The sequence below is a fragment of the Panthera onca genome, chromosome C1, assembly GCF_046562875.1.
Source record: "Panthera onca isolate mPanOnc1 chromosome C1, mPanOnc1 haplotype 2, whole genome shotgun sequence".
Classification (NCBI taxonomy): domain Eukaryota; kingdom Metazoa; phylum Chordata; class Mammalia; order Carnivora; family Felidae; genus Panthera; species Panthera onca.
Window position 1 is genome coordinate 125,666,914 of NC_138346.1, and position 21,898 is coordinate 125,688,811.

At 41.9% G+C, this 21,898-nt stretch overlaps 1 protein-coding gene across 2 annotated transcripts in view; it reads left to right on the plus strand.

Moving 5' to 3' along the window:
* The window catches only part of ST7L (suppression of tumorigenicity 7 like), a 137,592-nt gene that overhangs the window by 92,071 nt on the left and 23,623 nt on the right, over positions 1-21,898 (plus strand). Inside the window, exon 15 of one of the 2 annotated variants that reach the window (XR_014138092.1) lies at positions 11,676-11,851. Coding sequence is in view for 1 of the 2 variants with exons in the window: in XM_060626481.1 (XP_060482464.1) it covers positions 11,676-11,705 (30 nt within the window). In the remaining variant the exon portion in view is untranslated. Of the gene's footprint in view, positions 1-11,675; positions 11,918-21,898 lie in introns of those variants that run through there. The other variant, XM_060626481.1, reaches the window with a different exon arrangement.

Genomic DNA, 21,898 nt, shown 5'->3' on the forward strand with positions numbered 1-21,898 from the left:
AAAACACTTTCTGCCCTCATGGAGTTTACCTTCTACTGGGATAACATGGACAATACACAGTATACATCATAAGTGAAACATATAGTATGTTAGAAAGGAGTAAGAGCAGTGGGAAGGACAGAGTTGTAACTAGGATGATGAAGGTAGGCTCACTAAGGCAACATTCAAGCAAAGACTTGAGGAGGCCAGGGAACAAGCCGGGCAGATTTTTGGTGGAGAGCATTCTCAGCAGAGGGTACAGCCAACACAGAGACACTATGGTGGGTATGCGCTGGTGTGCAAAGGGTGGCATGGGGGCAGCAAGGAGCTGGGGGAAGGAGAGGAGTTCAGCTAGGTAGCCAGGGTGGGGGCTGGAATTGAAATTGGGGGCTGGACTGGAGTTGCATAGGAGTGGGAGAGGGTTGACTGCAGAGACCAAGCAGGGCCAGCATGTAGCCACATCCCTCCCTACCAACCAGCTAACCCTTCCCTCCCCTTCTCTCCTTTCCCTGAGTCTGAAAGTATCCAGCAGCCCTTGTGTTTCATCAAAAAGACTCTCAAAAAGCAGACTCTCTGCCGAGCTTCCCTGAGAGGGACAGGTGAGAAAGGAGTGGGCCCAGGCTCCTTCCTGGCCGGGCCCCTCTCCTTGGACCACTCTTTCACCTCCTCCCAGCCCAGCCCCACCCTGGTGCTGGGCAGCAGTCTATAAGGTCTGCAAGCTGGGACAGCCTCTCCCAGACTCCCCTGTGTGCTTAGGCCTGGGTGTGACTCTGGCCCTGTGTTTGTTTCTACATATGGGCCCGAGGTTGTGGGGTGGGCTGGAGATGATCACATCAGCCCTAACCGTGCGGACTCACCCACTTGGGCCCCAGACTCACTTCTGAGGCCCCTTCTTTGGCTTCAGCTGTCTTCACAGTCAAGTGGGACCGTGTCTTGGCACAACATAGATGCTCAACTATTAAAGCATGTTGCTGAGCTAAGGAGGCCCCCAGAAACATCAGCAGCTCGGAGAGGGAGGGCAGTGGATGAGGGGACAAGACTTCTCCCTAGTGCTTACAGGCTACCTTTGCTGTAGAGTGGACAACCCAAGATGAGGCTCTGCTCCTTCCTCTTCTTCCTCCCCTCCCCTCCGAGCCCCCTGGCTCCCCAGGAGGAACCCCAGGCTGCAGGAGCCAGCTGCCTGCAAGAGCTGCACTCAACCACTTAACTAGAGAACAAATACGGAGCCAGAGAAGAGGTTTTCTGGGATCTGCCACTTTGGACTTCATATCTCAAAATAAACTTTCAGTCTCAAGGTCCTAGACGCTACTGGAGAGCTCAGCTCCTCACGCGAGGGCCTGTTGTGGGGCTTCCAGGCCGAGGGTCAAGGCCAGAGGCTCAGGCTAGTGCCTGACCTGCTCCTCCCTCCCACCCCTACCCTCACTCCACCCTAATGGGAGGCAGGGGAGGAGTCACTAATTTGGGAGTCAAGTTCTCGTCTGGAGGGCACTGCATAGAGTCAGGTTGGCACTTATTGAACACCTGCTGTATGCCCAGCACTGGCCAGAGCATCCTAAATGACACAGAAGGAGACAAAGGGTCTTACTCCAAGGTGTTTTCTTGCAAATACAATAAAGCCACCCGAGGAGTGGTTCACTAGGCTTTGCTGTTCGAGGCTGCATACCGCAGATTTAGTGGGCAGTGACAACAGAGGCCTTGGGGAAGAATCCCGGCTCCCGGAGAATCCTGGATTCCCTGGGGCAACCAGCAGAGCCAGTCCCCCTTCTTCCTCAGGGTGGCACCGTAGCCCCCTGCCTTCTCAAAAGTGGCTGCCCAAAGGAGAAGGGTCTCCCCCCTCACCCTTGATATCTAACCTCACGCTCTGCTCCCCCATGGGGACTTCCTTCACTCTCTTCTCAGCTGCGTGAGGCTGAATGATTTTGAGTTTTTACTGGCCCTTGGATGAGAGTGGAGATGAGCTAAGGGGAGTTCGAGTGGTGTGGGTAAACAGCTCTTACTCTACCCTGGTTGACCCCCGAGGAGGAGGCTCCCCCTTCCCTGGACCCCTTTGGTGATGACCTTCTCTCTTTCCTGGTGGGTGGGAGGTGGTGTGGATGGTAATGAGCAGAGAGAAAGGCCGAGAAGGGGCTGGGGGGAGGTTTGGATGGGAGTCAAGGAATTCCTGAGCCTGCTGCTTGCACAAGGAGCCCTGAGACGCTTTTCCTGAGCTTTCTTTGCAGACCGAGGCAAGTCTTATTTGAAATGGGGCCAGGTTCACACAGGCCTCCGTGCCCCCACCTCGTCTCTCCCTCCCCAGCCACCCCATGCAGGTGTCTAGGGAAGAGGAGGGAGCTTGGGAAGAACACAGGGGCTTTTAAGGGGGGTGGAGTGGGGGAATCTACACTTTGCACACCGCCTGACTGGCCTCTCCTTGGTATTTATGAGCTCCCAGGCGAGGCATGGAACGTGTCTCAAAGAGGCCAGGCCAAGAGGGCTTTGGAGGGAAGGAGCATCCAGCCCAAACCAGTGAAGGGGGCTTGGTGGGGCAGGCCAGAGACAGGGACCCTCTTCCTCCCAGCCAGTGGCCAAACAGGAGAGTAGATTCCTCCCCCAAGGGGCCTGGGAGAAACAGGGAGCTAGGGGAGAAGGGGAAGGAAGGGCAGAGGCTTGGGGAGGCGGGACCATGGGGGCGGGGCAAGGGGGTCTGGAGCCTTTTAGTGTTTTGGCTGTAATCAGACTGGAGCCAGGCGGTAGGCGGGCTCACAGCCATCCTGGGCGGGTGGCCCAGGTTCTGTGTGAGGCCAGTGGGTGTGCTGCTGGGATTCTGGGTGGTCACTGACCAGCCTAACCCCAAGGGAGAGTGGTTCCCACTTTGCCCCCAGCCACCCTCTCCCAATCTGCCTGTATCAAATAACACTGAGCTCTCTTTCTCTCCCCACCACCTGTTCTGGGTCCTAGAATGATCTGGAAGCGAGGTTTGCTTCCAGTGGACCCAAATCTGCGGAACCCACTATCTTCCTCCCTCCCACTCTGCCTTCCTCACTTTGCTCTGCTTCTTGCTCTCTCCATGTCCTCTCTGTGTTTCTCTAGACCTAGAGCAGACCGTCTCCGTCTGGCTCCTATTTCTATCATGCTGTGTCCATTCCTGTCTTTCTATGTTTGTCTCTCTGTCTGTCTTCGTTTGTCTTCTCTGTGTGTCTGTGTCTGCTGGCCTTTTGCCCGCTGTCTGAACTTCTCTCCATCTTTCTCTTTATGAATCTCTCTTTCTCTTTATGTCTCTCTCTTGTCTTTCACTCTCCATGTCTTTTCTGACTCCCTCTGTGTGTCTGTGTTCCCCTCTGTATTTTTCTGTGTGTATCTTTGTTTCTCTTTGTCTCTGTTCTTCTCTTTCTCACACCTTCCCCCCCATAGGCCCTGCAACACGGTGCAAAGCACACTGGACTGAAAGAAATCAGAAAAACCGTTTTCCCTCAACCCAGCCATGCATGATTCCGAGCCTGCTGCGTGCACAAGGAGCCCTGAGACGCTTTTCCTGAGCTTTCTTGATTTCCATGATTCCGAAGGTCACTTTTGCACTCCTGGCCTCAGTTTCCTCACTGGCAAGACAAGTGGGGTGGACATCTAGTTCCCTCTGTGGGGGCCAATTTCTGTCTCTCTCTTTCTCTCTTGTTTCTTGTAGGACAGCCCACCCTGTTCTCCAAGGCCTCTGCTGCTTTGCTCCCTAGATTTGACCCTGAAGTTAGGACTCCAGCATCCTTTGGACCCCCAGTGGGAAGGAGTCTTTGATACTGTCAGCCAGCAGGCCCCAAAAGGAGGAGGACTCCTCACTCCTTCACCCCCTCAAACATCAGGGTAGACAAGGGCCCTTTCTGGGGCCATGTCTGGCACACAAACCAGATTAGCTCATCTCTCTAATCCTCTTTGTGCTGGGGCCCCTGCCAGACAGGGACACCCACAGTGCAGAGCAAGGGTGTGTGTGTGTGTGTGTGTGTGTGTGTGTGTGTGTGAGTGTGTGTGCAGATTCTTGGAGAAAGCAAGACTAAGGTTCTTCTCCCTCTGGGTACCCCCTCCTGCCTGAAAAGCTCAAAATCAGCAGCCCTCACTCTATAAGAAACCTCATCAGGCTTGAGCCAAATCAGGGTTCTCATAATCCCAGTCTGCCCCACCTACCCAATCCTTTTTACAGCGTCCCTAGGGCTGGAAGCCACCCCTTCCTTCTCCATACGTAACCCCTGGCATATGTGCGAATGTTATATTTTAGTCTAGGAAAAGTCTGCTTCTTCCATTCCTTCTTGAAAAGCCTGGAAAGCCTGGAGTGTAAGGCAGGGCACGGGGGACATAGGGGCAAGGGCGGGTTGGGGGTGGGGAGTAGACGGTCCCTGGGTTTCACACTCCAAGTTGGAGGCCTCCAGTCCCTCTGAAGTTTCATTTGGAGAGGTCTTTCTTGGCTGATAAGATCAAAGCATTCCCTCTGCCAAATCATTACCTTATTTTCGAGGCAATTACAGAACTTATTGTATCAATTAGCCGGGTCTCCAGCTGCAGCCGGTTATCTCTGTCTGCCTGGCGCTCGCTGAAGAAAGGGTCGGCCGGGCCCAGCCAGCCGGGCCCCAGAGGAAAGGGCAGAAGCGGGGCCACGGCCCGGGAGCTGTCCGGCTGCTTTCAGCAGGGACCGGCAGGTGGAGGGCACTGGGGAGCCCTTGCGAGGACGAGGAACCCGGCGGCTTCTCCTCACGCGCCCCGCCACTGCCGCAGGAGCGCTCTTGTCCGCGGCCGTCACACCTGCACGCCTTAGGTGGCCCGGGAGCGCAAACCGGCTGAGCCTGGAGGGGAGTGAGACCGATGGGCCGGCCGGGCCAGGGCCCCGGCTCCGCGGAGGAAAGCGCTGAGTCCTCCAACATGCCTGTCCCTTCCCGACTTGCTGGTGCGTGACTCACTGTGGGCCGCGCGCCCCGCAGTGGCCTTTTCTAGAAAGGCACGGCAGGATGAGCTTCGTCAGAGTGGGCGCTCGTGCGTTTGCAGACTGGGAGAAAACCTTTGGACAGAGTGCGTGGCACAGGGAAGTCGATGTCCCCGTGGGTGCGCGAGTGTGGCCTCTGCTCCTACCCTTCCTGCAGAGCCACGCCCACACGTGGTGTTGGGGTCAAGTGGAGGGTCCCTTAGAGCTCCAGTTCTCAAACTTTGTTCTCAGATCCCTTTTACGTTCAAAAATTATTAAGGACCCCACAGACCTTTTATTTATGGAGGTTATAGCCATCCGTGTGAAAAATGACAAGGAACACAGGAGCCAGCAGAGAGTGCTCCCAGTGGCCAAAGCTGGACAATTGGAGCAACAAAATCGTTTTGGATTATAACCTAAAGTATAAATAAACATGCACGGATCCCTACTGATATAAATAAATGAATAAATAAATACAAGGGGAGGAGAGACAAATACCGCATGCAGAAGAATTCCAAATAATCTATGTAGCTACTCCTCCAGTGTGGCCTCCAGGTTGTGACCTCCCTCCAAGAGTACAGAACAGAAAAGGGCAGGAGTGGTGGGGAGTAACTTCACAGGGCAGAAAGCTGACAAACCTCAGTTGGGTGATCACAGTCAACATCAACAGCGAAAAGTCCTGTTGATAATATGTACCCTGGATATGATGTGATGAGAATGACACTACTCCTCTGTGATTTCCCTCCCCTTAATGCCAGTGTAATCATGAGATTACACTGATTCACACCTGTTGAACCATTCTTGCCACGAAGGGATACATCCCACTTGACCATGAGATATGATCCTTTAATTGTGCCGTTGAATGCAGATTGCTGAGATTTTGTTGACGATTTTTGCATTTATATTCATCAGGAATATTGGCCTGTAATTTCCATGCAGTGTCCTTGTCTGGCTTTAGTATCAGGGTAATCATAACCTTGTAAAATGAATTTGGAAGTGTTTCTTCCTCATCAGTTTTTTGGAAGAGTTGAGAAGGCCTTAGTTCTTTAAATGTTTCGTTCAATTCACCAGTAAAGCCATCTGGTCCTGGACTTTTCTTTGTTGGGAGATTTTTGATTCCTGATTTCACTTCCTTATTAGTTATAGATCTATTCATATTTTCTGTTTCTTCATGATTCAGTCTTGGTAGATTGTATGTTTCTAAGCATTTATGCATTATTTATAGGTTATCCAATTTCTTGGTATATAATTGTTCACAGTTGTCCCTTCTGATCCTTTGTGTTTCTATGGTATCCCCTGTAATGTCTCCTCTTTAGTTTCTAGTTTTATTTATTTGAATCTTTTCTCCTTTTTCCATTAGTCTAGCTAAAGATTTGTCAACTTTGTTTATCTTAAATAAAAACTTTTAGTTTTGCTGACCTTTTCTGTTGTGTTTGTAATCTCTATTTCATTTATTTCTGCTAACCTGGGGCTTAGTTCTTTTCCTCTTCTTCTTCTCCTCCTCCCCTCCCTCCCCCTCCTCCTCGTCCTCATCTTCCTTCTTCTCCCTCTTCTTCCTCTGGTTTCTTAAGGTGTCAAGTCAGGTTGTTTATTTCAGGTCTTTCTTTTTTTCTTAATGTAGGCATTTATTGTGACAAACTTTCCTCTCAGAACTGCTTTTGCTGCATCCCATATTGGTATATTGTGTTTCAATGTTCTTTTGTCTTTTAATATTTTTTGATTTCCCTGTTGATTTCTTCTTTGATCCATTGACTGATCAGGAGCATGTTATTTCGACATATCTGTGACTTTTTCAGTTTTCTTCTTGTGCTATACCACTGTGATCAAAGTTCCTTGTTAAGATTTCAACTTTAAGTTTGTTAAGACTTTTTTTGTGACCTGACACATGATTTATCTTGGAGAATGTTCTATGTGCACTTGAGAGGAATGAGCATTCTGCTGCTGTTGGATGGAATGTTATATATATATATGTCTGTTAGATCCATTTGGTCTAAACCGTACTTCAAGTCTTATATTTCCTTATCAATTTTTTGTCTGGATGATATATCCACTAACATAAGTGGAGCATTGAAGTCATCTTCCATTCTTGCATTGCTGTCTATTTCTGCTTTCAGATCTGTTGATATTTGTTTAATATATTTATGCACTTTGATGTTGGGTGCATATATATTTATAGTTGTTATAGCCTCTTGATGAGTCGATCCCTTTATCATTATATAATGACCTTCTTTGTGCCTTGTTAGTTTTTTACTTAATGTCTATCTTGTCTGATAAAAGTATAACCACCTTTACTCTCTCTTGGTTTCCAGTTGCAAAAATATCTTATTCTATCCCTTTACTTGCTGCCAATATAAAGATTTAAAGCTGAAATCTTTTGAAGGCAGCATATAGTTGGGTCTTTTTTGTTTTTTAAAAATCCATTCAGCCACTCTGTCTTTTGATTTGAGTATTTGTCCATTTACATTTAAAGTAATTTTAAAAAAATTTTTTTAATGTATATTTATTTTTGAGAGAGACAGACAGACAGACACAGAGTGAGCAGGGGAGGGGCAGAGAGAGAGGGAGACAGAATCTGAAGCAGGCTCCAGGCTCTGACCTGCCAGCACAGAGCCTGATGTGGGGCTCGAACTCATAGACTATGAGATCATGACCTGAGCCGAAGTCAGATGCTTAACCAACTGAGCCACCCAGGCGCCCCTACACTTGAAGTAATTATTGATAGGTAAGGGCTTATTATTGACTTCTTGCTCATTGTTTTCTGGCTATTTATCATTCCTTTATTTTATCCTCTCTTGATGTCTTCCTCTGTGATTTTATAGTTATACTGGTATGCTTTGTTTTCTGTATCTTGATCTTCTATGTATCTGCTGTAGGTTTTGCTTCATTATTACTAGGATTACATGAAACATCTTATAGTTGTAACAGTCTATTTTAAACTAATAACTTTGATCACAGAGAAAAATTCTACCCTTTCATAGCCCCCTTATTTTATGCTTTTTTCTTTTAATATTTATTTATTTTTGAGACAGAGAGAGAGAGAGAGAGAGACAGAGGGAGATAGAGAATGCGAGTGGGGGAGGGGCATAAGAGAGGGAGACAAAGAATCTGAAGCAGGCTCCAGGCTCTGAGCTGTCAGCACAGACATGGGGCTCAAACTCATGAACTAAGACATCATGACCTGAGCCAAAGTCAGACGCCCAACTGACTGAGCCACCCAGGTGCCCCTCATTTTATGTTTTTGATGTCACAATTTACATGTATCCATTAAAAAATTATTTTAGCTACAGTTATTAATAATATACCTTTTAACCTTTATACTAGAGTTAATTGCTTTACATACCACCATTGCAATAGACAATAGAGTATTGTGAACTTGACTCTATACTTACTTTTACCAGTGAGGTTTTTTTAATGTTTATTTATTTATTTTGAGAGAGAGAGAGAGCGAGAGCGAGAGCGAGAGCACATGCACATATGCGGGGTAGGGGCAGAGATAGAGGGAGACAGAGAATCTTAAGCAGGCTCTGTGTTCAAAGCAGGGCTCAAACTCATGAACCCATGAGATCATGATGTGAGCGCAAATCAAGAGTCAGACACTTAACTGACTGAGCCACCCAGGTGCCCCTGCCAGTGAGTTTTACACTTCGATGTTTTTCATGTTACTAATTAGCATTCTTTCATTTCAGCTTAAAAGCTTCTATTATCATTTCTTATAAGGCAAGTCTAGAGGTGATAAATTCCCCCGGATTTTGTTTGTCTAGGAAAGTCTTATCTCCTTCATTTCTGAAGGACAGCTTTGCTGGGTAGAGCACTCTTGGTTGGCAGTTTTTTTTTTTCTTTTAGTACTTTGAACATATCATCCCACTCTTTTTTAGTCTGCAAGATTTCTGTTGAGAAATCCACTGATAGCCTTATTGGGGTACACTTGTATGAGTCAAGTTGTTTTTTTTCTTGCTTCTGTTAAAAGTTTTTCATTGTCTTTGGTTTTTGACCATTTTATGATAATATGTCTTGGTGAAGTCTTCATTTTCTGAAAGTATTGTTTATCATGAATGGGTATTAGATTTTGACAAGTGTTTTTTCTGCATCTATCAATATGATCATGTGATCGTTCTTCTTTAGCTTGTTGATGTGATATATTATACTCATTGATTTATCAATGTTAAACCAACCTTACATACTTGGGATAAATCTCGCTTGGTCATGGTGTGTAATTCTTTTTCTACATTGTTGATTTGATAAAGTTTCATTATGGTTTTTTGCATCCATGTTCGTGATAGATAATGGTCTGTAGTTTTCTTGTACTCTTTCTCTGGTTTTGGTATTAGGGTAATACTGGCCTCATAGAATGATTTAGGAAGTATTCCCTCTGTTTCTTTCTTCTGGAAGAGATTATAGAGAGCTGATATAATTTTGTCCTGAAGTGTTTGGTATAATTCACCAGTGAACCCATCAAAGCCTGGTATTTACTATGTTGGATGGTTATTAATCATTGACTAAATTTCTTTAATAGATATAGGCCATTCAGAACATCTATTTTTTGAATGTAAATTTGGCAGATTGTATCTTTTAAGGAGTTGGTCCATTTCATCCAGGCTATTGGATTTGTGGGCATAGAGTTGTGCTTTTTCTGTTGTTTGTTTTTGTTTTTGTTTTTGTTTTGCATCTACACTTAGGTTTATTTTTAAATTTTTTTTCAAGTTTTTATTTAAATTCCAGTCTGTTAATATACAGTATAATATTAGTTTCAGGTGTAGCGCTTAGTGATTCATCACTTATATACAACACCCAGTGCTCATCACTAGTGCCCTCCTTAATATCCATCATCTATTTAACGCATTCCCCCCCCCCCCACCTCCCCACCAGTAACCATAGTTTGTTCTGTATAGTTAAGTCTGTTTCTTGGTTTGCCTCTCTTTTCTTTCTTTCTTTCTTTCTTTCTTTCTTTCTTTCTTTCTTTCCCTATGTTAATTTGTTTTGTTTCCTAAATTCTACATATGATTGAAATCATATGGTATTTGTCTTTCTCTGACTGACAGATTTGGCTAGCCTTATTCTCTCTAGTTCTTTCCACATCATTGCAAATGGCAAGATTTCATTCCTTTTTATGGCTGAATAATATTCCATTGTATATATACCACATCTTCTTTATCCATTCATCAATCACTGGACACTTGGGCTGCTTCCGTATCTTGGCCATTGTAAATAAAATTGCTTATAAACATAGGGGTGCAGGTATCTCTTTGAATTAGTGTTTTTGTATTCTTTGGGTAAATACCCTGTAGTGTGATTGCTGGGTCATAGAGTAGTCCTATTTTTAACTTTTTGAGGAACCGCCACTGTTTTCTACAGTGGTTGCACCTGTTTGCATTCCCACCAACAGTGCACGAGGGTTCCTATTTCTCCGAGTCCTTGCCAACACTTGCTATCTCTTGTCTTTTTGATAAGAGCCATTCTAACAGGTGTGAGATGATATTTTGGCTTCAACTTACATTTCCCTGATGATAAGTGATGATGAACATCTTTTTATATGTCTATTGGCCATCTGGATGTCTTATTTGGAGAAATGTCTATTTATATCTTCTGTCCATTTTTAATTGGATCATTCATTTTTTAGGAACCGAGTTTTATAAGTTCTTTGTGTATTTTCGATACTAACCCTTTATTGGATATATCATTTGCAAATATCTTCTCCCATTAAGTAGGTTGCCTTTTAGTTTTGTTGATTGTTTCCTTTACTATGCAGCTTTTTATTTTGATGTAGTCCAAATAGTTTATTTTTGATTTTGTTTCCCTTGCCTCAGGAGACATATCTAGAAAAAAAAACTGCTTCAGGCATGATTTATATTTAAAAAATTTATTTTGGGCACCTGGGTGGCTCAGTTGGTTAAGTGTCCGACCTAGCTCATGTCACAATATTGTAGTCATGAGTTCAGGCCCCGTGTTGGGCTCTGTGCTGACAGTGCAGAGCCTGGAGCCTGCTTCAGATTCTGTGTCTCACTCGCTGCCCCTTCCTTGCCCACGCTCTCTCTCTCTCTCTTTCAAAAATAAATAAATTTTTTTAAAGTTTATTTATTTATTTTGAGAGAAAGAGAGGGATTGGTGAGGGGCAGAGAGAGAGAGGAGAGAGAGAATCCCAAGCAGGCTCTGCACTGTCAGTGTAGAGCCCATGTGCAGTTCGATTTCACGAACCGTAAGATCATGACCTGAGCCAAGATCAAGAGTTGGATTCTTAACCTACTGAGCCACCCAGGTGCCCCTAAAAAATTTTTTTGATGTGTGTTTTATGGCCCAAGAATGTAGTCTGTCTTGGTGAATGTTCCATGTGAACTTGAGAAGAATGTATATTCTGCTGTTGTTGGATGAAGTGGTCAATAGATGTCAATTATAACCAATTGATTGATATTGCTGTTGAATTAAACTATGTCCATACTGATTTTCTGCTTGCTGTATCAGTCTATTTCTGATAGTCTGGTGTTGAAATGTCCAACTGTGATTTGAGATCTATTTCTCTTTGCAGTTCTATCAATTTTTTCTGATGTAGTTTGATGCCGTGTTGTTAGGCACACACATATTAAGGATTTCTAAGTCTTCTTGGAAAGTTGGCTCCTTTATTATTATGTAATACCTCTCTTTATCCCTGGTAATTTTTCTTACTTTGATGTCTGCTCTGTTTGAAATCAATGTAGCAACTTCTGCTTTTTAAAATTAGTGTCAGCATGATATAGCTTTCTTTATCCATTTACTTTTTTTTTTTTTAATGTTTATTTGTTTTTAGGATAGAGAGAGACAGAGCACGAGCAGGTGAAGGGCAGAGAGAGAGACACACACACACAGAATCTGAAGCAGGCTCCAGACACCAAGCTGTCAGCACATAGCCTGATGCGGGAACCCATGAACCGTGAGATCATAACCTGGGCCAAGGGCGGATGCTTAACCGACTGAGCCACCCAGGTACACCCTTTATCCATTTACTTTTCATCTATGTCTTTATAATTAAAATGGATTTCATGTAGACAACATACAGATGGTCTTCTTTTTTTATCCATTCTGGCAATCTTTGTCTTTTAATTGGTATATTTAGACCACTGACATTTAAAGTGACTATTGATATAATTGGATATTTGCTTCTGTATTCTATTTGTTGCCTTGTTCTTTGTTCTTATTTTTGTCTTCTGCTCTTTTTATGCCTTTTGTGGTTTTATTTTTATTTATTTATTTAAAAATATTTTTTTAAGTTATTTATTTTGAGATACAGAGAGAGCGGAGGAGGGGCAGAGAGAGAGGGAGAGAGAGAATACCAGAGAGGCTCGTGCTGTCAGTGTGGAGCCCGATGTGGGGCTCAAACTCACGAACGATGAGATCACGACCTGAGCCGAAATCAAGAGTCGGACACTCAACCAACTGAGCCACCCAGGCACCCCTTGCCTTTTGTGGTTTTAATTGAGCATTTTATATGATTCCATTCTCTGTCCTTTCTTAGCATATCAATTATACTTTTTTTATGGTTGCCCTAGAGTTTGCAGTATACACTTACAACTAATCCAGGCCCACTTGCAAATAACACAATTTGGCTGCACAGGTAATATGAGTATCTTTTAATAACACAATCATCCTCATTCTTCCCTCCTGTCCTTTGCATCATTGTGTCATTCATTTCACTTATATTTAAGCGTACATAAGCATATGTATGTACTTAAGCAGACATACTCAAATACATTAATGCTATTATTTTGAGCAAACTTTTGTTAGATCAATTAAGTATAAGAAAAATAAAAATTTTTGACTTTCACCTATTTTCTTTTCTGATACTCTTCTTTATGTAGATCTGAGTTTCTGACTCATATCATTTCCCTTTTCTGAAGAATTTCTTTTAGAAGAACTTCTTTTATTTATTTTAAAAATTTTTAAAGTTTATTTTATTTTTTATATATATATAGAGAGAGCAGGGAGGGCCAGAAAGAGGGGTGGACAGAGGATCTGAAGTGGGCTCTGAGCTGTCAGCACAGAGCCCGACGTGGGGCTTGAATCCACGAATCATGAGATCATGACCTGAGCCAAAGTTGGATGCTTAACCAACTGAGCCACCCAGGTGGCTTAAGAAGAACTTCTTTTAGAAGGCAAGTCTACTGGCAACAAATTCTCTCAATTTTTGTTTATGTGAGACAGTCTTCATTTCTCCTTCATTTTTGAAGGATAATTTCACAGGGTAGAGAATTCTGTGTTGGTGGGTTGTTTACTTTCAACACTTTAAATATTTCACTGTGTTCTCTTCTTGCTTGAATAGTTTCTGAAAAAAAAGTCAGATGTAATTTTTATCTTTGCTCCTCAATTGGTAAGGTGGTTTCTTCCTCTGACTTCTCTCAAGATGTTTTCTGTATGGTTGATTTTATGCAGTTGGAAGATTATATACCTAGGTACTTACATTGCCCATCTATTATTGCCTACTGTTTATCCATTAGAGCCTTTAGGATATTTTTTGAGGGTGGAAGAGGGCCAGAGGGGAGAGAAAGAGAATGTTAAGCAGGCTCCATGCCTAGCACGGAGCCAGATGTGGAGCTCCATCTCAGAACTGTGAGATCATGACCTGAGCCGGAGTCAAGAGTTGGATGCTTCACAAACTCAGGTGCCCCTCAGCCCATGGCATATTAATCCTAGTTGTTTTAAATTCCCCGCCAACATCTCTGCCATGCTTGAGTCTGTCTTGGATGAATCTTTGAATCTCTGTCTCTTCAAAATGTATTTCTTACCCTTTTATTATGTTGTAATTTTTTTCTTAATAGCTGGACATGAGGTAAAAGGAACTTCTGTAAATAAGCCTTCAGTAAGGTTGTGGTGAGTTGTGGGGTATGGAGAAACATTTGAGAGTCCTCTGATCAGGTTGCAGTCTTTTAATGAGCCTTTTCCTCTAGACTGTGAACTTTACAAGTGTTTCTCATGGTTTTCTTCCTCTGCTTAGGTGGGAAAGAATGGATAGAGTGGGTTGGAATGGGGTATTTCCCTTCTTCCACATGGAAAAGTAGAGTGGGCTAGAATTTTTCATTTCCTCAGTTTCTTTTCCCCAGTTTTGTTAGGGTCTGAAAACACCAGCAGTTTAGGCTCTGGTAAAATAGTTTCTCCTTAGGGAAGGCTTTCTTAAGAACAAAACGCTCTGGTGTATTTCAAAGTGATTACTTTCTCATTCTCCCTGCTGGAAACTGGAGGGGATCTTTCTCTAATATTCACTCTGAGAATCAGGTCAAGCTCCTGAAGGTAAAACTCACAAAAGTGTGGGGGGTGGGGGAGGGTTCCCCTATCACTGGATTCTCCTGGAGTTTTTAAGTCTCAGACTTGTCATACTGACAACTTCTAGCAATTTGTCAATTATAGTCTAAGCTTACCTATTTAGGTTTCCCTGGCACTGTTTCCTGTGGAGGTCTGATTATCTGTATTATCTGTATTATCTGATTATCTGTATTCACCTGCCTGTCCAATTTCATGGGCACTGGTCTGCCCTGTGACCTCACTTTTCTGATGGATTTAAGATTTGTGGATTTTTCCATGTGTTCAACTTTTTACTTGTTAGGACCAAGAGACAGCTTCCAAGCTTCTTGCATGCCAGACCAGAAACCAGAAGTCTTGAGTTCCTTTTCATATTGATTTATAAAAGTTTCTTTACATGTTATGGAATACAAATCTTTGTCATATATGTTGCAAATTTCTCCCCTACTCTTTTCTTTTTATCTCAATTTTGCTCATGGTGACTTGTCATAAAACTATGTTGTGACTTCAAGGTTACTATCTTACACAGGAAGGTATTGTCTACTCCTATAATTATGAAACTAATCTCCTAATTTTTTCCCCAATACTCTTATGTTCTTTCACTTAAATCTCTAATAATATGGAATTTATTTTTGGTATGCTATGTGAGTTAGGAGTCTAACTTAAATATCTTCCCATATCTTCCTAACTCTTCACCCTTGCTTACACTTTTCCCTTAGCCTGGAATACTCTTCCTGTGTTTACCTAGTTAGCAGAATCTTATTCATCTTTCAAGGCCCTGCTCCATGTAGCATTTCCTTTATTTTTTTTTTTTTGAAGATTTTTTTAAATGGTTATTTGTTTTTGAGAGAGACAGAGACAGACAGAGAGAGAGAGAGAGACAGAGAGACAGAGAGACAGAGAGAGACAGAGCACAAGCAAGGGAGGGTCAGAGAGAGGGAGGCACAGAATCTGAAGCAGGCTCCAGGCTCTGAGCTGTCAGCACAGAGCCTGACACGGGGCTCAAACTCACAAACCGTGAGACCATGACTTGAGCTGAAGTCGGACACCCAACCGACTGAGCCACCTAGGTGCCCCTCCATGTAGCCTTTCTTGATATGCTCAAAATGTTTTGGCCTCTTCTGAAATTCTGTCACATTGGTTATTTGGCTCATTGATTTATCACTTATATAATTTGCTGTCTGACATTTTAACTACTATTTACACTTACTCTACAGACAGTTTTTGAATACCCTTTGTGTGTAAGGCAGTTTACCTGCCAGATAATACTGGTCTTAAGGATCCTTCAGTCTACTGGGAGGAAGAAAAACAAATGCAACTTAACATGTGTGCTATGGATATTCAGCATATGGAAGAGTGATTTCTAGGTTTATTTAGGGGAGGGGTATTAGAGATCAGAAGGTCTTTCTGAAAGAGGTAGATTTTGACCTTGGCCTTAAGAAATGGGTAGGATTGGATATACAAAAATGGGGAAATGAACATATCAGGCCTGGAGAATGTCAATATTGTCTTTTCACTAGAATATAAATTCTTTGAGAACAAAGGAATTTATTATTCTCTTATTTCTCTCTTGAAGCCCCCTTCCTCACTCACACTTGGCAGAACACCTTTGCTACAGGTACCTTGAGAACAGAATCCCTTAGAAAGCCTTCTTTCCAGCATCTCTCTCAGAATAAGCTGGTGATCCCAAGGCTGATCTTCTCTACTTGCATTCTAGATTCCCTTCTCTCCCAACCCCCCTGGGACCTTCCTCCAACAGTTACTCCCAGGACCAGAGCCTCTTATTGTCTCTTGGGCCTCAGATGCACAGAGTTGGGTTGATACTACCCCTCAGTTCTTAATACATCACAATACCATCATCAAACTGTGTAAAGGTTCTTTTTTGTTTGTTTATCCCATTCCCCACTCCTGTTCCCTTCCCCTGTTTTATAGGCATCCACTCTAGTGTGACTGGAATATGCCCTTGCACATATGAGTATCCTTATGTGTTGTTTGTGTATGTGTTCCTTGTTTTTAATTTTTGTAGATTGTAACACAATAAAGACCTTGTATTAGTCAGTTAGGAGACGTAACAAACAATCTTAAAAATCTCAGTGGCTTATGACAACATTTATTCCTTGCTCACATTACATGTTAGTAATTGTGGGTTGGAGATTGAAGTTCTCCACCTCCATATTCTCACTCTAGGATTGGGCTGAAAGAACGAACCCTTTTGACGGACATGCTATTCTCTTGCAAAAGAAAAAGGCAAAAGAATTGGAAGAAATTGTGATGCTTCTTAAAACTTCAGCTTGGACTTGGCATCTGTCAAGTCATAGCCAATCCTAACAATGAGATGAAGAAGTATTCCTGTTGGGAACATCAGCACTGCAAGTTTCATCCAATAAGTGGGATGTATAATCCTGTTACTGTGAAGCAAGTGAATTACTGAGAACAGCTAATCTTAGACCTCTTTGGTTTTTATTTATTTCTATCCTATTATGTTAAAAAAATCATTCGTGTTGCTGTATAGACATATGTAGTTCATTGCTTTTAAGCATTGCATTATATTCCATAATGAATAGTCATCATATTTTACTTAGCCATTCTCCCAGTGATGAACATCTAAGTACCTTGAGCCCATGCTATCACAATGACGGCCTTCTAAAACATCTTCATACATGACTTTTAAGTGTGCAGATTTAGGGGATCCTGGGTGGCTCAGTCGGGTAAGCATCCGATTCTTGGTTTTGGCTCAGGTCACGATCTCATGGTTTTGTGAGTTTGAGCCCCGCACTGGGCTTTGTGCTCACAGTGCAGAACCTGCTTGTGATTCTCTGTCTCCTTAGCTCTTTGCCTCTCCCCCACTCGCATTGTCTCTGTCTCTCTCAAGATAAATAAATAAACTTAAAAAAAAACAAGTGTGCAGATCTATCTAGGATTGCTGGGTTTCAGGATGCTTAATTTCACTACAGCTGTACATTGTAGCTTATACAACTTACACTCTCCCAGTGGTGAATGAGAATTCCCATTTTCTTTTGTTCTTGACAACAGGTGATATTTTTCATCTGCTTGATATTAGTTACTTCATAAAGTTGCATCTCATTATAGTTTTAATGGGCATACATCTTATCAGTGAATGTGACTGTATACATAATTGGGGTTTCTTTTCTGTGAATTTCCCATTTGTCCATTTTTGTATTTGGCTTCCAGCTGTCTTCTTATTGATTTGCAGAAGCTTTTTGTATATTTTAATATCTCCATGACAGTTTTAGATGTTGCATTTATCTCCTTTGAGTGCAACTGTCTGCTAATTTTATCTCTTGTGTTCTTTCTCAAACAGAAATCCTTAATTCTGATGTAGTCAGACCTATCATTTTTTACCTCATAGTTTTGTACTTCTTGGGTTTTACTTTTTTTTTAAATTTTTAATGTTTATTTATTTTTCGAGAGAGAGAAAGACTGATTGTGAGTGGGGAAAGGGCAGAGAGAGAGGGAGACACAGAATCCGAAGCAGGCTCCAGGCTCTGAGCTGTCAGCACAGAGCTCAATGCACTGCTGGAACTCAACAGACTCGAGATCATGACCTGAGCTGAAGTCAGATGCTCAACTGTCTGAGCCACCCAGGAGCCCCTTTTTAAATTTTTATTTATTTATTTATTTTTATTTTTATTTTTATTTTATGTTATTATTATTATTGTTGTTATTATTATTATTATTATTATTATTATTATTATTATTATTTATCTTGGGTTTTACTTGAGCAGTCTTCATTATCCAAGGATCATGAAAGTATTTTCTTCCATTTTCTTCAGATAGCATTATAGTTTAATGTTATACTTCAGTTTTTTATTCCATCTAGATTGGAATGTAATGGTTCAAGATCTTTTACTTTATTCCGTATCATGAGTCAACCTGTCTCTATCCCTTATCCAAGTACTCCTGGTCTATAAGTAAAATTTATTAAAAAAATTTTTTTTTTAATGTTTATTTATTGTTGAGAGAGAGAGAGAGAGAGAGAGAGACAGAGTGTGAGTGGGGAAGGGGCAGAGAGAGAGAGACACAGTATCCAAAGCAGGCTCCAGGCTCTGAGCTGTCAGCACAGAGCCCGATGCGGGGCTCAAACTCACAAATGTGAGATCATGACCTGAGCCGAAGTCAGATGCTTAACCGACTGAGCCACCCACATGGCCCAGTAAACTCTATTTTTTAAAACTTTCTTTCAAAGCTAATTCTCCTTGTCCTTCCTTCACCTCCAAAATTCATGAAAACACAGTCTACACTCTCCATTAAGAACTCCATACTTTTTCTATCTTATTTTTTGTAACTCCTGTTTATTTCTTAATCTGCTACAATCTGGTTTCGGGACCCTAAAGTATATTTGGAATTGTTCCCAGTATCATCACAAAATGCCTCCTAATTGCCAGGTTTTATGGCCTATTTTCATTCCATATCTGCCTTGATTGACCTTCCTATAGTTTATTACACCACTGAAGCAAGCCCCATACTTCCTCACAAGCTCTGCCTTCTCTGCCTCTCAGGACCTTATTTCCACTTCGTTCCTCTCTCTGTCTCTACCCCACCCCCCTTTTATTACCTGTCTTCTTTTGTTCAACATAATTATTTTGAAATTCATCCCTGTTGTTGCATTTATTGATTCTTCATTCTTTGTAATTGCTGAGAAGTAGTTCATTTTTGGGATATACCACAGTTTCTTCATTCACTTGTTGATAGATATTTGGGTAATTTGTAGTTTTTGGTTACTACACATAAAATTGCCATGAACATTAGTTTACTATCTCTGTACAGGCATATACTTTCATTTCTTTTGTGTAAATATGTAGGAGTGGATGGCTGAATCATATGACAGGCACATGTAAGTTCAAGTCTTAAAGAAACTACCAAACTATTTTCTAAAGTAGTTGTACTATTTATATTCCTATGAGCGGTTCCAGTTGCCCAGTGGAGACTCACTTTAATTTTAGCCATTGTAATAGGTGTGTAGGGGACCTCACTGTGGTTGTCATTTGCATCTCCCTAATGACTACTGGTTTTGTGAGTTTGAGCCCCGCACTGGGCTTTGTGCTCACAGTGCAGAACCTGCTTGTGATTCTCTGTCTCCTTAGCTCTTTGCCCCTCCTCCACTCGCATTGTCTCTGTCTCTCTCAAAATAAATAAATAAACTTAAAAAAAATAAGTGTGCAGATTTTTTCATTTATTTATTAGCCTCTTGTATATCTCCTTTTTTGAAGTATCTAGTCAAATATTTTCCACACTTTTATTGGGTTGTGTTTTCTTACTACTGGGTTTTGAGAATTCTTTATAGATTTTGGATATAAGTCCTTTATTAGACATGTAGACTTGAAAACATATTTTCCTAGTCAATGACTTATTGTTCCAGTCTCTCTCTCTCTTTTTTTAACGTTTATTTATTTTTGAGAGAAAGAATTATTTTTTTAACGTTTATTTATTTTTAACGTTTTATTTATTTTTTAACGTTTATTTATTTATGCTTGAGAGCGTGAGTGGGAGAGGGGCAGAGAAAGAGGGAGACACAGAATTGGAAGAAGGCTCCAGGCTCTGAGCTGTCAGCACGGAGCCAATGCGGGGCTCAAACCCATGAACCATGAGATCATGACCTGAGCTGAAGTTGGACGCTTAACCAACTGAGCCACCCAGGTGCCCCTCTTCCATTCTCTTAAAAATATCATTCAAAAAGCAGAAGCTTTTAATTGTTCTGAACAATTTGTTCTGTATGGGTAGTGATTTTGGCATCACATTAAGAAATCTTGGGGCGCCTGAGTGGCTCAGACTCTTGATTTCCACTCAGGTCATGATCTCAAGGTTCATGAGTTTGAGCCCCACATTAATCCCTGTTGGGAGTCTCTCTCTCTCCCTCTCCCTCTGCCCCTCCCTCATTCTCGGGCTCTCTCTTAAAATAAATAAATTAATTAATTAAAAAAAATTAAGAAATCTTAGCCTAACCCAAGGGCATAAAGAATTTCTCTTATGTTTTCTTCTACTTTTTTTTTAAAGTTTTTTTTTTTTTTAATTTTTTTTAACGTTTATTTATTTTTGAGACAGAGAGAGACAGAGCACGAACAGGGGAGGGGCAGAGAGAGAGGGAGACACAGAACGGGAAGCAGGCTCCAGGCTCTGAGCCATCAGCCTAGAGCCTGACGCGGAGCTTGAACTCACGGACCGTGGGATCGTGACCTGAGCTGAAGTTGGACGCTTAACCGACTGAGCCACCCAGGCGCCCCTTTTTAAAGTTTATTTTGAGAGAGAGTATACATGCATGCACATGAGCAGGGGAGGGGCAGAGAGACAGGGAGAGGGAAGCAGCATGGGAGCAGGCTCCATGCTGTCAGCAGGGAGCCTGACGTGGGGCTCAATCCCACAAACCTGTGAGATCATGACCTGAGCCAAAATCAAGAGTCGGATGCTTAACTGACTGAGCCACCCAAGTGCCCCTCTCTTGTGTTTTCTTCTAGACAATTTATAGTTTTAGGCTTTACATTTAGGTATTCAGTATATCGAGCTAATTTTTGTATATGATGTGAAGTATGGATCAAAGTTTGGTTTTTGCATACAGATATCCAATTTTCCAGCACCATTTGTTGAAAAGACTGTCCTTACTTCACTGAATTGCTTTTACATCTTTGTAAAAAAAAAATCACCTGATTACATATTTGAGGGTCTATTTCTAGACTTTATTTTCTGCTCCGTTGATTTGTTTATTTCATGCCAGTACCACACTATCTGAATTACTGCAGCTTTATAAGAAGTCTCAAAATCAAGTAGTGACATTCTCCAATTTTGCTCTTATTGTTCAAAGTTATTTTGACTATAAAGCTCTTCACATTTAAAAAAAGTTAGAATTATCTATTTCTACAAAAGAAGGCTGTTGAGATTTTGATTGGGATTGCATTGTGAATCGACTGAGCAATTTGGGGAGAATTAACATCTTAGCAATATTGTCTTCTGATCCATGAATATACTATATCTCTCCATTTATTTAAGTCTTCTTCAGATTCAGCAATGTTTTGTAGTTCTCAGAATACAAGTCTTGCACATATTTTGTTGAATTTATCTTTAAGTATTTTAAAATTTTGATGCTATTATAAGTGGTATTGATTATTAACTTCTATTCCCATTACTAGTATAAAGAATATCTTCTGTTCTGCAACCTTGCTAAACTCACTTATTAGTTCTAGTATTTTTTTTTTTTCTAGAAAGAGAGACAATGTGAGCAGGCAAGAGGGAGAGAGAGAGAGAGAGAGAGAGAGAGAGAGAGAATCCTAAGCAGGCTCAATGCTCAGGACAGAGCCCCATGTGGGGCTTGATCCCATGACTCTGGGATCATGACCTGAGCCCAAATCAAGACTTGGATGCCCAACCAATTGAGCCCCCAAGGTGCCCCTCTTTTTCTTTTTTTAAAAAATAGAATCCATTAGGAGTGCCTAGCTGCCTCAGTTGGTAGAGCATGTGATCCTTGGTCTTGGGGTTGTGAGTTCGAGCCCCATGTTACGCATAGAGATTACTTAAAATAAAAAAAAAAAAAGTGAATAAAAAAATAGAATCCATTAGATTTTATACTTAGAAAAGTATGTCTGCAAATAAAGCCAGTTTTATATCTCCCTTTCCAATCTGGATAGCTTTTGTTTCTTTTTCTTATTTTACTGCACTGGCTAGTACCTCCAATGTAATGTTTGAATAGAACATTATAGAACATGAGTATTATTGCCTTATTCCTAATCT